This window comes from Mustela erminea, chromosome 5 (genome assembly GCF_009829155.1).
Source record: "Mustela erminea isolate mMusErm1 chromosome 5, mMusErm1.Pri, whole genome shotgun sequence".
NCBI classification, from domain to species: domain Eukaryota; kingdom Metazoa; phylum Chordata; class Mammalia; order Carnivora; family Mustelidae; genus Mustela; species Mustela erminea.
The window spans coordinates 44,648,590-44,663,326 of NC_045618.1; the positions used below are offsets into that span (position 1 = coordinate 44,648,590).

The 14,737-nt window shown below is 39.4% G+C and overlaps 1 protein-coding gene and 1 non-coding gene across 3 annotated transcripts in view; both read left to right on the forward strand.

Moving 5' to 3' along the window:
* The window catches only part of APH1B (aph-1 homolog B, gamma-secretase subunit), a 34,123-nt gene extending 30,270 nt beyond the window's left edge, over positions 1-3,853 (forward strand). The window contains exons 6-7 of one of the 2 annotated variants that reach the window (XM_032342786.1): positions 153-347; positions 2,300-3,853. In XM_032342786.1, coding sequence (XP_032198677.1) covers positions 153-320 — 168 coding nt within the window. In that variant the 3' untranslated portion in view covers positions 321-347; positions 2,300-3,853. Of the gene's footprint in view, positions 1-152; positions 685-2,299 lie in introns of those variants that run through there. The other variant, XM_032342787.1, reaches the window with a different exon arrangement.
* A 912-nt stretch (positions 3,854-4,765) lies between these two features.
* Positions 4,766-4,836, forward strand: TRNAG-GCC. The gene has a single exon. It is a non-coding gene; the product is annotated as a tRNA-Gly (tRNA).
* Positions 4,837-14,737: the final 9,901 nt, after the last annotated feature.

The window sequence follows — 14,737 nt, forward strand, 5'->3', positions numbered from 1 at the left end:
TGTCTTTGTGGTACTCAGTGTGCGACATACATCATATGTTTGGTGAAACACAGCCCAGCTATTGAAAGTATCCTGTATTTTCCTTAATCTTTAGTTACTCTACATGCTTAATGAGCATACTGTTATTATACAAGCTGATTTTTTTTTTTCAGACCTTCATAAGTCCTCATTACGGAATAAATCTGGTATCCACATATTTAATCATGGTACTCATGGGCATCTGGGCATTCTTTGTTGCTGGAGGCAGCTGCCGAAGCCTGAAGCTCTGCCTACTCTGCCAAGACAAGGACTTCCTCCTTTTCAACCAGCGCTCCAGATAACCTCTGAGAACCGGCACCTGTCAAACAGTAAGCTGCATCTTTAGAGGAAGCACAACTGTGCCTTTTTCTAAAAATTCCTTTTCCTGGTGGAATTTAGAAAAAACAAAACCATCTAGATAAAATATGACATTCATGCCACAGCCCTCTGAAAGGGATACATTAGTGAGTGTGCATGTCCCGGCAACACATTAGACTGTCACCTGGGGAGGCGTAGTGAATACTGGTACCTGGGCTCCACCTTCCACATTTAATTGGTCTGGACATTCGGTAATTTTTAAGATTTTATTTATTTGAGGAGAGGGAGGAGCAGAGGGAGAGGGACAGGCAGACTCTGTGCTGAGCGTGGAGCCTGATGTGGGGCTCAGTCTCAGGACCCTGAGATCCTGACCTGAGCTGAAACTAAAAGTCCGACGCCAAACCGACTGAGCCACCCAGGTGCCTCTGGGCATTTGGTAATTTTTAAAAGCTTCCCAGATGACTCTGAAATGCAGCCAATTTAAGAACCATCCGTGTCCAAATAGGAGCTTCCTGAGAACACTGTAAATGAGTAAAAGTCAGGTGTTCAGCTGTCTCTCAACTCAGCTTGTGCTGAGCAGGTAAATCTTTGAATGTCAAATCCTGCTTGGTATTTGTCTTTTTAAGTCATGAAGTCACAAAAGGCTAAAGGGCTTTCATCCCTATTAACTGTTTTCGTGTTCTTTACTAGGACCCAATTTTATGAGAACATGGCAGGTTGTGCTTCTACATGCAATAGTAAATCGCACTGACTTTCTGTGATGATTTAGCTAGAGTAAGCTATTAACAAGCTGCATTTTTTCTGTAGTTTTTACTCTGGATTTTGCTTTTTGAGATATTACATGGTTTTTGAGCATAGATTCAGTTTGGTTAATCAAAAAATTATTTTCTGATTCCTGGGTAGGTATTATAAACCAGGAATTTTTGTGCAACTTCTGTAAGTCTTTCCTGGGTTTAAGGCTTTTTACAAGCTCTGTCCCAATGCCGTGTTTACCAGCCAAGTGTGGATAGGAGGGCAGGTTGAGGTGAAGCCTGTTCTATCTCTGAGCAGTTCTGCTGATTGCTGAGTGATGTGCCCTGGGACAGACTTCACTAGAGCGGTGAAAGAATCAGACGCATGAGGAAAACAAGCAAGTAGAGTGATGTTGACACTTTTATTTTGCTCCTGTGATACTAGCCAGCACTCTCCACCCCCTGCCAACAAGTGATATAGTGTAAAATTGGAAATGTCTGAAACTGCCAAATTCGTGCTTTTACAAAATCCATATAATCTTTAGATTTAGCAAATGTCTCTGGGCTTTAGTAGCAGATATAACCTTCCCTTTATAGGAATACCCAACGCGTTTGTTCAGCTTCTAGGCAACCCTTTTGATTTCCTTTATAAAGAGGAAATGCCAATGAATTGTGCCTTTACTAACTAGAAATTGTTCCCCATTGATGGCTCTTAGAGAACGGATGGTGCGAAATGAAAATTCCCTACACATTTAGGTGATAAGCTCAATGGATCCCACATGTACAGTAGAACAGCCAAAAGAAATAGGAGCAGCAATGAGAGGGCTCACCAGTGCCATGACAGATGGAAGAACTTCACACTTCAGTGGTGGAGAGGAATAATGAACATGTTTAAAATGGAAAGGTGGCCAGTATTTTCAGCTGGCCGCACATCATTTCAGGGGCCAGAACCTCTCACATGGACTAGACCTTTATCTGGGAAATCCCTTCCCATGGTTAAATAACTAGAATTTCTTAATCTAGTGATTCAAGAGAAATAGGATTTTCCAGCAAGGCTGTAAATAGTCCCTAGCAGTTACAGTTACTCTCCTGAAGTTTACTTCACAACACCAATACCAACGCTTCCACCAGAGTTTGTGGTTTTCTACCATTATACAAAATTTTCCTTAGACTAAAAGAGTCATAGAAAGAGTCAAGGACAGAGAGACTGACGAGTGAAATTTACTGTGCAGGGGAACGAGATACCTGTGGAACTTGGCTGTATTCCTTTCGGAACGTGGTGTTCTTTGGTGGACAGAACAAGAAAAATATATAGTTGGTTATCACTATTGACGTACAAATCTCTTAAATGGATAGTCTGATAAAATATTTGATCTGTAAAGTACTGAAAATATGAGAATATTAATATTACTCATTACTGTGATCTGAGGATGTCCTCTGTACTTAATATTAAGTAAAGAAGCTGGGATACTGTAAAATCCCATTTATAAAAACTTATCAGGCAAGAGAAAGTTTTTCTTTTGGTGAGACGCTTGTCTGAGGAAATTATTTAATAATCTTTGACTCCCTATACATAAAGGAACTTTGTACTGCTGATTTCTGTTAAAATGTGAGCATTGCCGTAGTCAGTTTAGGCACTATTTTTACAAATAGCCCTGCTTTGCCTGATGCCAATGGTGCCCAGAGGGAGAATATAGTTTTCTTCTGTTGCTGTGTATAAACTGAGATGCCTTTTTTTTTTCCCCTCTGCATTTTTTATCTATGAGGATCCTTCTGAGCCCTGATAGTATTTGACAGCAGGTGGTGTTGATAGTTTATGCTCTCCTCCACACAGTGCTTTCTCAGTTTGGAAGGAAATGTGGGTCAAGTTAGAGTTGACCTTGGAATGTGAATGTTGCTGCAGTCCTTGACTATTTTGCCATGTGATTAATAGAGATTGATTTTGTTGCTCTCTAATAAATTTGTATTTATTTTTTTAATCATTTAAGTTAGTTGTTGTAACTGGAGAAGTTTAGTTACCTCAATCCTGGCCTGCATGGCTCATAATATAATAGTAGCAGCCTGTTTTAGAGCATCTAATGAAAACGTGGCCGAAAGGAAGAAACGATGGTAACCACAGATTGCATAGAGAATGGCTTTTGTTCTCGTTGTTAAATTTTTTTTTTCTTAAAGCACATTTCAGTGTTTGCTGAGATTGGCAAATTCACATAAAAAATATTAGGTGTTCTTGTCCATAAAGTTGGGTACAGGATAAGTAGTTGTGACAGGAGCTTCCTCCTACGTGTACTCCTCCCACTTTGCATCACCTCAGACTAGCCCGGAGGTAGGGGTTAGCAGTCACTGTGGGCCTGAGGGCTCCAGGGGGGCCCGGGTGGTGGTGGCCTGTCTTAGGCAGCAGCCCCCAGCTCCCTGGGAAGAGCTCTTTGAAAGTGCTAGCTCTCATTATTTAACTTTTTCTTGGGTCCTACAGGGTCCTAACTCCAGGTGGAAAAAGTAGATATCACAACAAAACAATTTTAAAATGCTTTGCTTAGAGCATTTTGTTTAAGATTGCAGTGTTTACAGTTCTTCTATAATAAAAGGCGTTACTTCTATTAAATTCTAGTGTTTAGAGAAATGGCTACTATATGTATCATTTTATATAAGTATACAATATGTATCATTTTATATAAGTTATGCTGTTGTGTCTATATACTTGTAATATCAGGCCTTGCATTCAGTGCACAATGCAATAGACTCTTTTCAGACCTGTGTTTTTCAGTGAACAATAAAAGTGTTGTCTGGCACCACTCGTCTCCCATGTGTCCTCTTCTTTGGAGCAGTGTACTCTTCAGTATCTGTTGTTACACTTTTTGTCTCCTACAAAACTTGACTGCATGTTCTGTTGTTTATGACTGGTCAGCTCTGAGACTTTATAAAGAGAAATCTTTGTTACCTCAAAATTCATAAGGCCTGTTTCATTTCTGTGTATTCAGAAACAGTGCAGAGAAGTTCTTTGAGGCTCAAACCAAGTAGAAGATTATTCTCAAAGATCCTAGAAGCTCACCTTGAAAAATCTGTTCTAAGTAATTATAAAACGGGGAATTTATAAAATATCATATAATAGTCACTAGAGATGGCAGTTGGTTGACAAGGAGAATAGTTTAGTTTTTACCCACTGATCCTGAGCAACCTATAGAATCCTTTTGTTTTTTCTCCCCTTGGTGTGGAGACAGTGCAGTGAAGGGGTTGAGCTTCTCTTTCACCATCAGACAGGTTGTATAGACAATTATTATGGCCTGAAACTCAAACCATGTGATGCCTGTTCACTCTGGTTTGAAATGAGGCTGCTCTAGATTTATCTTGACTGTGTTATTAGATGGAATATCCTCAGGGACCAAGAGCTTTTTAGTCCTCACTTGTAAGCCAGTGGAAGAGGTGTGCATTTCTTAGGTAACAGGCCAGATTTGTGTACAACTTCTTTGGCTCTTCCCCACTGAAACTGTGGCTCTAGTTTAATTGGTTTGTTTGGTATTTAGTTGGAGCAAGGACTTCCCCCATGTCCAGCCTCAACACATGAGAAACCTCCAGTGGAAAGAAGTATATATTTTATCCTCACCTCACTGAAAATGCTGAATAGATGAACCATTCAAACACTCAACTGGCTTATGGATTCAGTCTCAGCAAAAGAATTTTTAAGGATTTGACACCTTCTGTGGGCATTGGTGGTTCAGTGGTAGAATTCTCGCCTGCCACGCGGGAGGCCCGGGTTCGATTCCCGGCCAATGCAAACAAAAGGATTTGACACCTTCTAAGGTGACCATAATAGTTGATGAGCCCTGAGCAGGTCCTGGCTTTAAGACTCAGGAATAGGAGGTACTTGTTGTGTCAGTGTAATCACTGTAAATCCTTCTCTACCTAGTGGTGAATGCATTCATTTTTCAGTGTTTGAGCAAAATCAGAGATGGGGTTTGTAGTGTTTGTAGTGTTTAATCAGTGTTAAAAAAAGGATGGAAAAGAATGAGATAGTAGAGGTCTTTATCCTCTGGGAACATATAATCTGACTGCCTGGATTAAAATATATAAATATTATCTAGTATGTTACCAATTATGAAATAATATAGACTAGCTGGAGTGCATGATACTTGAAATTTTAGCAGTAGATGAAAGGCCCCTGGGTAATGGATGTAGATCCAGAGGAAAAGGTGATTGAGGACTGAATACTGGGGCTCTCCAATTGAGAGGTTGGAATGGGGAGGTGGAGTTGTCCACTGAGGAAGGAAGGAATATCAGGAGAGTGTGGTGGCCTGAGAGGGGAAAGAATGTCAAATGCTGTTGAATAATGAGAACAATGAGGAGTAAGAATTGATCATTACATACGGAGAGGTAGAATTTCAGTGTAGGGGTGAACACCTAAATGGAGTAGATTATAAGGACATAGACATAGCATATCAAGTACAGAGAACCATTATAAATATAGTAGGGGAATGGGATGATAGCCTGAGGAGGTTGAGGGGGAAACAGAGAAGTGTTTTTCTCCCCAGCTCCCAAGTAATACATCATTATAACAGCATGTTTGTATAAAGATGACAGTCACTCAGTGGAAAGGGAAAAATTGATGATGCAGGAGATGGGGGGATAGTTGCCAAAGCAAAGTACCTGAAGAAGGAATAGAGTGAAATTTTTAGCATTAAATGTTTATATTAGATACGTCAAAATATTTAAAATCAATAACGTAAGCTTTCTCATTAAGAAACTAGAGAAAACAAACTAAAGCTAGAAATAAGTAAAAGAAAGGAAGTAACGAAGAGAAGAGCAAAAATCAAAAAGCAGAAAAACAATGGAGAATTTCAATAAAACAAAAATCTGGTTCTTTGAGAAAATTAATAAAATTGATAAATCTCTGGCCAGATTGGTAAGGGAAAAAAGTACATATAAATTATGACTAGCATTACAGATTCTACATTTATTAAATAAAAATGGAATATTATAAACAACTTAATGCCAATAAATTTAAAACTTAGATGAAATGGACATACCACTTAAAAAAAAAAAAGCTCACTCAAGAAGAAATTAAAGGGGCGCCTGGGTGGCTCAGTGAATTAAGCCTCTGCCTTCGGCTCAGGTCATGATCTCAAGGTCCTGGGATGCAGCCCACATCGGGCTCTCTGCTCGGCAGGGAGCCTGCTTCCCCCTTGCTCTCTGCCTACTTGTGATCTCTCTCTCTGTGTGTCAAATAAATAAATAAAATCTTTTAAAAAAAGAAGAAGAAGAAATTGAAAACCTAAGTATCCCTTCAGATATTCAGTAAGGCATGTTTTTTCTTGTTAACATGCCTTGTAATTATTTATTAGAAGCTGAGCATCATATACTGAGTAACAGGAACTGAAATAGGTTTTTAGTATAAGTTTTATGTTAATCTAGGCAAGAGTTGGACTGTATTTAATGTTTGTTGCAGCTCTCAGTACCAGAGGCTTCAGATTCCTCTAGTGGCCTTGTTTTGTCTGCCACCAGGATTTTGGGCTTCCCTATATGCTCTTCATCAAAGAAGGTCTGTGTCTTACAGCTCTTTCAGCTATAATCCCTGATTATTATATTGGAAATCTATTGGTGTGGCAGTGAGATGTAAGAGAAAGTATGTGTCCTATAATCTTAAGATTAACTTTAGTTTCTTAGGAGCACCTGAGTAGCTTAGTCCTTTGGATGTCCGATTCTTTGATTTTAGCTCAGGTCATGGTCTTGGTGTTTTGAGATTAAGCCCCACAATGGGCTCCTCACTGAGCATGGGGCCTGCTTGGGGTTTTCTCTCTGTCTCCCCACCCTTCCCCCGACCCTGGGCACCCCTCCCCTGCCCTTGTCCCTGCATTCAGATGCTTTCTCTATCTCTTAAAAAAAAATTATCAATTTTTTTAGTGAGCTTGCATCCTTAGTCTAAATGTCTCATAGCTTTTTACCCCATAGGAAAGACAGGAAAGACAAAGAGGGCTAGAGTAGGAGAAATGCCCTTTCCCCTAGATACGCTAAGGCTCTTAGAAGGTCTTTTTCTCTGGACAGGAGGTCTTTGTTATGGAGAACACTGGACATAGTTTACAATGATTGCTCTTATCCTTACCCTGCCACAACCATGGAAGATTGACTATGAGATTCTGGTAGTGTTGGAGGTAAAACCTACAAAAATATGAGCCTCCTAAGATTGTGTGCTAGTCTTGGGAATTTCTGACTGTTACACTATTCCACAATCAGACTCCAGCAGCTTGTCAAAATTAACATTTAAGTGTCCCTACCAATTTATGGCTCTAGTGGCTTCTGCTCTAGGCAACCAAATTTCAGTTGTGACTCTAGATTCACCTATGTCTCCAGATTTCAGGGTTATGGCTTGTCCTGAGGACTTAGTTCTCTAACAGGTACAAGACATTATTGATTTTTATTTTGTTTAGTGTTCTCTTGTAAGGATGGGAGTGACAACTTCCAAGCTCTTTACATGTGGGGGCTAAACTAGAAATCCCCTATATCTATTAAAGAAATTGAATTTGTAGTTTCATGAGGGAAATTCCTAGAAGCCTTCATCAGAGAATTCTACCAAAGAGGAAGAAACAATACCAATTCTACACAAACTATTCTAGAAAATAGAAGAGATGGTACACTTCCAATTCATTCTATGAGTGTTACCAAACATTACTTGGTTAAAAGAAAAAAAAAAAACAAAAAACAGGCAAAGGTATTTTATTATAAATGAAAACAAAAATAAAAACAAAACTACAGACCAGTATCTCTCATGTATATATATTTTTTAAGATTTTATTTATTTATTTGACAGAGAGAAATCACAAGTAGATGGAGAGGCAGGCAGAGAGAGAGGGAAGCAGGCTCCCTGCTGAGCAGAGAGCCCGATGTGGGACTTGATCCCAGCACCCTGAGATCATGACCTGAGCCGAAGGCAGCGGCTTAACCCACTGAGCCACCCAGGCGTCCCTCTCATGTATATTTATGTAAAAATCTTCTTTCAGCATTTGCTTTAGTTTCAGTGCCTGAATCACAGAAGGGTCCATGTTCTAGAAATCAAAGCAGCGTTGAATAATCAGAACCCTTCTGCCAGATTGTCTAACATCAACTTGTTTTCTGGCACTACTTCTTCCATGTCTCCTTCCTCGTTGTCTGGCACTGGTTCCAAAGCGCTCATCTCCATCAAGTCATCTTCCGATCATTCCTCTGATGTGATGTGTATGAGCTCTTGAGTTTCTCCAAGATCTATATCTTGAAACTCTCACCTTTATTGCCATATCCACAACCTCCTTCATGATTTCTTTGGTTGGTTCTGTCATAAATCCTGTGAAGTCATGCGCAACATCTGGGCAGTTTTCTCTAGGAGGAATTTATTGTTTCTGGCTTGATACTTGCATGGTTTTTCCCTGAACAATGATGGCATCTTTGATGGTATGATCCTTTCAGACTTTCATGATGTTTTCCCTGTCAGGGCTTTTTTCCACAGTGTTAACGGTACTTTCCATAAGATACTATGTGTCATGAGCCTTAAACGTCTTATGACCTCCTGGTCTAGAGACTAAATTAGAGATGTTGTTTGTGTTTGGGGGTAAGTAATCCACTTTGACACCTTCTGTGTTGAACTCATGGGGTTCTGGGTGACAGAAAAATTGTTCACTATCAAAAGAACTTTAGGGGGCTAAGGAAATGTTGAAAAAGAAAAACAAAACTGGGGGCATCACGTTACCTGATTTCAAGCTTTACTACAAAGCTGTGATCACCAAGACAGCCAGTTTTACTGGCATAAAAACAGACACATAGACCAGTGGAACAGAGTAGAGAGCCCAGATATGGACCCTCAACTCTATGGTCAAATAATCTTCGACAAAGCAGGAAAAAATATACAGTGGAAAAAAGACCGGCTCTTCAATAAATCGTGCTTGGAAAATTGGGCAGCTATATGTAAAAGAATGAAGCTCGACCATTCTCTTACATTGTACACAAAAATAAACTTGAAATGGATAAAAAGACCTCAACATGAGACAGGAATCCATCAGAATTCTAGAGGAGAACATAGGTAGTAACCTCTTCAGTATCAACCACAGCAACTTCTTTCAAGATATGTCTCCAAAGGCAAAGGAAACAAAAGCAAAAATGAACTTTTGGGACTTCATCAAGATCAAAAGCTTCTGCACAGCAAAGGAAACAGTCAACAAAACAAAGAGGCAACCCACAGAATGGGAGAAGATATTCACAAATGACAGTACAGACAAAAGGTTGATATTCAGGATCTACAAAGAACTTCTTAAACTCAACACACACAAAACAGATAATCATGTCAAAAAATGGGCAGAAGACATGAACAGACACTTCTCCAATGAAGACATATAAATGGCTATCAGACACATGAAAAAATGTTCATCATCACTAGCCATCAGGGAAATTCAAATTAAAACCACATAGAGATACCACTTACACCAGTTAGAATGGCCAAAATTAGCAAGACAGGAAACAACGTTTGTTGGGGAGGATGTGGAGAAAGGGGAATCCTCTTACACTGTTGGTGGGAATGCAAGTTGGTGCAGCCACTTTGGAAAACAGTGTGGAGATTCCTTAAGAAATTAAAAATAGAGCTTCCCTATGACCCTGCAATTGCACTCCTGGGTATTTACCCCAAAGATACAGATGTAGTGAAAAGAAGGGCCATCTGTACCCCAATGTTTATAGCAGCAATGGCCACAGTCGCCAAACTGTGGAAAGAACCAAGATGCCCTCAGCGGACGAATGGATAAGGAAAATGTGGTCCATATACACTATGGAGTATTATGCCTCCATCAGAAAGGATGAATACCCAATTTTTGTATCAACATGGACGGGACTGGAAGAGATTATGCTGAGTGAAATAAGTCAAGCAGAGAGAGTCAATTATCATATGGTTTCACTTATTTGTGGAGCATAACAAATAGCATGGAGGACATGGGGAGATGGAGAGGAGAAGGGAGCTGAGGGAAACTGGAAGGGGAGATGAACCATGAGAGACTATGGACTCTGAAAAACAATCTGAGGGTTTTGAAGGGGTGGGGGGGTGGGAGGTTGGGGGAGCCAGGTGGTGGGTATTAAGGAGAGCACGTATTGCATAGAGAGCACTGGGTGGGGTGCATAAACAATGAATTCTGTTACACTGAAAATAAATAAATAAATAAATAAATAAATAAATAAATAAATAAATAAATAAAAAGAACTTTAGGGGCTCCTGGATGGCTTGGTCAGTTAAGTGTCTTACTCTTGATTTTGGCTCAGGTCATAATCTCAGGGTCTTGAGATTGAGCCCCTTATCCGGCTCTGTGCTGGGCATGGAGCCTGCTTAAAATTCTCTCTCTCCCTCTGCCCCTCCCTTCCCCCCCCACCCCCAAAAAAGAACTTTAAAAGGCAGTCATTTACTGGGGCACCTGACTGGCTCAGTTAGAAGAACATGCAAATCACTATCTTGGGGTCATAAATTCAAGCTCCATGTTGGGTCTAGAGATTACCGAAAATAAGTAAGTAAACAAACAAGCTTTAAAAAAAAAAAGAAAAAAGGCAATCGCTTACTGGCAAGGTACTTTCTGACTTCAGGGGCGTTGATGGAACCAATCCAGAAAAAGATTTCTCATTGTCCAAGCCTTCTTATACAACCAAGAGACTGGCAGCTGGTATTTATCTTTTCCTTTCAAAGCTTGGGGCTTAGTAGCGTTATAGATAAGGACTGTCCTGATCCATAAACCTGATTGCATTTGGACAAAACAGTAGTTAACCTATTACTTTTTGCCTTAAATCCTGGTGCTCAGTTCTTTATTAAGGAATGTCTTTTGGGGCACACCTGAGTGGCTCAGTCAGTCAAGCAGCTCCCTTTGGCTCAGGTCATGATCTCTGGGTCCTGCAATCCAGTCCCATGTTGGGCTCCCTGCCCAGTGGGGAGTCTGCTTCCCCCTTTCCCTCTGCCCAGCCCCTCTTGTGCTTGCTCTCTCTCTCTCTCTCTCAAATAAATAAATAAAATCTTAAAAAAAGAAAGAAAGAAATATCCTTTGGGACTTTTTCTTCTAGGATTGGGCACTTTTGTCTGCATTACAAACCCATTCAGGCAAGTATTCTTTCTCAATAATGATTTTCTTAATGGTGAGTGGGAGCTCATCTGTTGCTTCCCTTGTTATCATGGCACTTTTTCAGCCAAATCTCTTTCTAAAATTATCAAGCCCCTCTCTGCTGGCATTAAGTTCTCCAGCTTTAGATCCTTCACCTTCCTTTTGCTCTAAGTTATCATATAATGACTGCTTTTCCTCAAATCATTTTAGAATCTATAGGAATGTCTTTCTTATAGCAATGCTGCGCTCACATAAAAGCCGCATTTTCAATACAAAATAAAGGTATTTTGCAAAAAAGTGCAAGGATTTTGCACCTACTAGCATAGCCACAGTGACAGCTTTATGAATTCCCCACCACCACCACCATTGTCCTTACACTGGATTAATTTACCTTGAAATGGCAGGCAACCATAGCCGCAATCTCAAACTATGGTACATATCAAGCAATGCAGTTTTTCCTCCTAATGTCATGACTTTTTTCTGTGTTTTGGGAGCACTTCCAGCATCACTAGTGGCACTCCATAAGGGTCCCCTAGTGTTATTCAAAGTTTATAGTATTGCACTGAGCATAATGGAAAATATGTGAGAACAGGAGAGCCCACCTTTTACTGTGAGATGCAATTTTACTGGAGAAGTGAATTGGTCATGCGGTGATGATTACCATCACACAGCATTTTAAGCTGATAAACTTGCCACACTTCAGTTCGTCTAAATAGCAGCAGGAGGTGGCTGTGAAATTACTATGGTAGTACAATATGTACTGCAGTAGATTTCATGCAGTGAAGGTTTAATACTGCCTCTTTATTTGTTTGCCTTTCTCCATGTACAGTCTCTGCATAAATTGTGATAAATTTTAACTTCTTACAATAGATGTGTATATATTTTATGGAAGTAAATGATAAAGTAGACTAGTATCTATATCTATTTTATGCATGAATCACCCAGCATTTTAATTTTTTTGATAATTCCCATCTATGCAGTTTGTCTACAAGTGTTTTCAAATTGTTGCAAGTCCTCAAAAATTTTTCAATATTCTTATTGAAAAAAGTCTGCCTATCAGTGGACCAGCCCAGTTCAAACTTGTGTTGATCAGGGGTCAACTGTAGTTTCATAATCTTAAGGTGGATAGAGTATTCTGAGCACTTCATTATAAATTGCAAAGGGAAAAAAATGGACAGATTTGACTTCATAAAATTCAAAAGATATCCTAAACAAAGAGGACTGGGAGAAATATCTTTGGCTTATATTACAAAGAGTTGCCACCTATAATATATAAGAAACTTCTATAAATAAAAAAAGATGATTAGTGAAGTGGTACATGGAGATAAACAGATAATTCACAGATAAAATGTAATAGCCAATAAATATAAGATAAAATGCTAAATTATTAATAAAAGAAATACAAAATAAGCAAATAATTTTTAAATTATCAGATTGTCAAATATGATAAAGATTGATATTATCAAGAATTGTTGAACATATGGTAGAAGCAACATGTTGTGAGAAAGCAAATTAGTACAGCCCTTTGGGTAGAGATTTAGCATAATTCATCATATCTACAAAATTTTGAGATATGCATATTTTGAACCAGGAATTTTTTTTCCAGGAATTTATCCTATGGAAATATATTCAAGTGCAAAAGCAGTAGTATTGTAAGGGTAAGAAATTTTCAACAGTGTCTGTCAGGACATAATAGACCTTGAGGAGCAGAATACTTTACAGCCATTAAAAAGAATGAGGATGGGGATTCCTGGGTGGCTCAGTTGGTTAAGCGTCTGCCTTCAGCTCACATCATGATCCTGGGTCCTGGAATTGAGTCCCACACCGGGTTCCTTGCTTGGCAGAGAGCTAGCTTGCTTTTCCCTCTGCCTGCCCCTCCCCCTGCTCGTGTGTACTCTTTCTTTTTCTGACAAATAAATAAAATCTTAAAAAAAAAAAAGAATTAGGATATTTGGAACATGTTAGAAAACAAAAGCAAGATCATTCTTTCATTCACCAAATATTTCTTAGGCCAGACACCGTGCTAGATATTGAGAATGTGAGAGTGAAAGTAGGTAGGCATGTTCCTAGCCCTTGTAGAGCTTAGAATATGTATCCTATTGGCCCATTTGATGAAAAATGAGTATTAAAATATACACACAGGTACATAAAGGCTGGAAAGATGAAGCTGAATTGTTAACAATGCTTATTTTGGGAGTCGGGATTATGGGGGACTTTTGGCTCTCTATATTAATTTTTTTTAATGAGTGTACGTTGTTTATATAATCAGATAAAACTATACCCTAGGCACCATGATTTTTGTTGTCCTTATTAGAAAGTGCACATCGTTCAAGGCCTTTCACAATCTGATCGCAGCCACTTTTTCCTGCCTCCTACAGTTCCCTATCTTCCCTCTCGAGACATTCTCAAGCACATCCCTAAGATCTCTATTATGACACACGGTGGACTTTCATACTTCCACATACTTGCTTTGGTTAATTCCAACCATAAAGAAAGCATCCTATTCCTCCTCCAAGGTCCTGCTCAAATGTTACCCTTTGTGAAATCGTTCCTGATCAGACTCAAAGCAAGTCACTTTGTCCACTATTACCCTTCAGCATATTTTTTTATAAATCTAGGAATAATTTGCATACAATAAAATGGACAGATTTAAAGTATACCATGGGATGAGTTTTTTTATATATATATTTTATTTTTTATAAACATATATTTTTATCCCCAGGGGTACAGGTCTGTGAATCACGAGGTTTACACACTTCACAGCACTCACCAAAGCACATACCCTCCCCAATGTCCATAACCCCACCCCCCTTCTCCCAACCCCCCTCCCCCCAGCAACCCTCAGTTTGTTTTGTGAGATTAAGAGTCACTTATGGTTTGTCTCCCTCCCAATCCCATCTTGTTTCATTGATTCTTCTACTACCCACTTAAGCCCCCATGGGATGAGTTTTGACAAATGGATACACATATGTAACCACCAACCCTATCAAGATATAGAACACCACCTTTTCCCAGCTGGGTCCCTTGTGCTCGGTTCTAGTCAATCGACCCCACCTTCTGCAGAGGCAACTGCTTCTGTCACCGTAGATTAATTTCCTTGTTTTGAACTTTATATAAATGTAATAACACTAAATGTACTCTTTTGTGTCTGACTTCTTTCATCCAACATACTTTTCTGAGATTCATCCATATTTTTGTATATCAGTAATTTGCTACTTCTTGATGAAAAGCATTCCATCTTTTGGATGTACAGTTTGTTTAGCCGTTCTTCTGTTGATAGACATGTAGTATTCTTTGCCGGCTGCTCTTCTGTATACTGTGGTTAGTGGTTTCTGCTTCCTTCCCCAAGTGAGATTGTGATACCAATTATCATTGAATATAGGAACTCTCTGCATCAGGCTTGACTCCCCATCACTTAATCTGTGCTCAGCAGACAGTAGTTATTCATTAAATTTTTGCTTTTGACTAAGGAGTTATGAGAAAGGAGGTCAACTGGAAGTTACCTTGAATGATAGAAGAGAGATAAAGGAAAATGCTGTTCTGACACCAGTTGTGTGAGCTTTTCCACACCATGCAATTCAGTTCTCT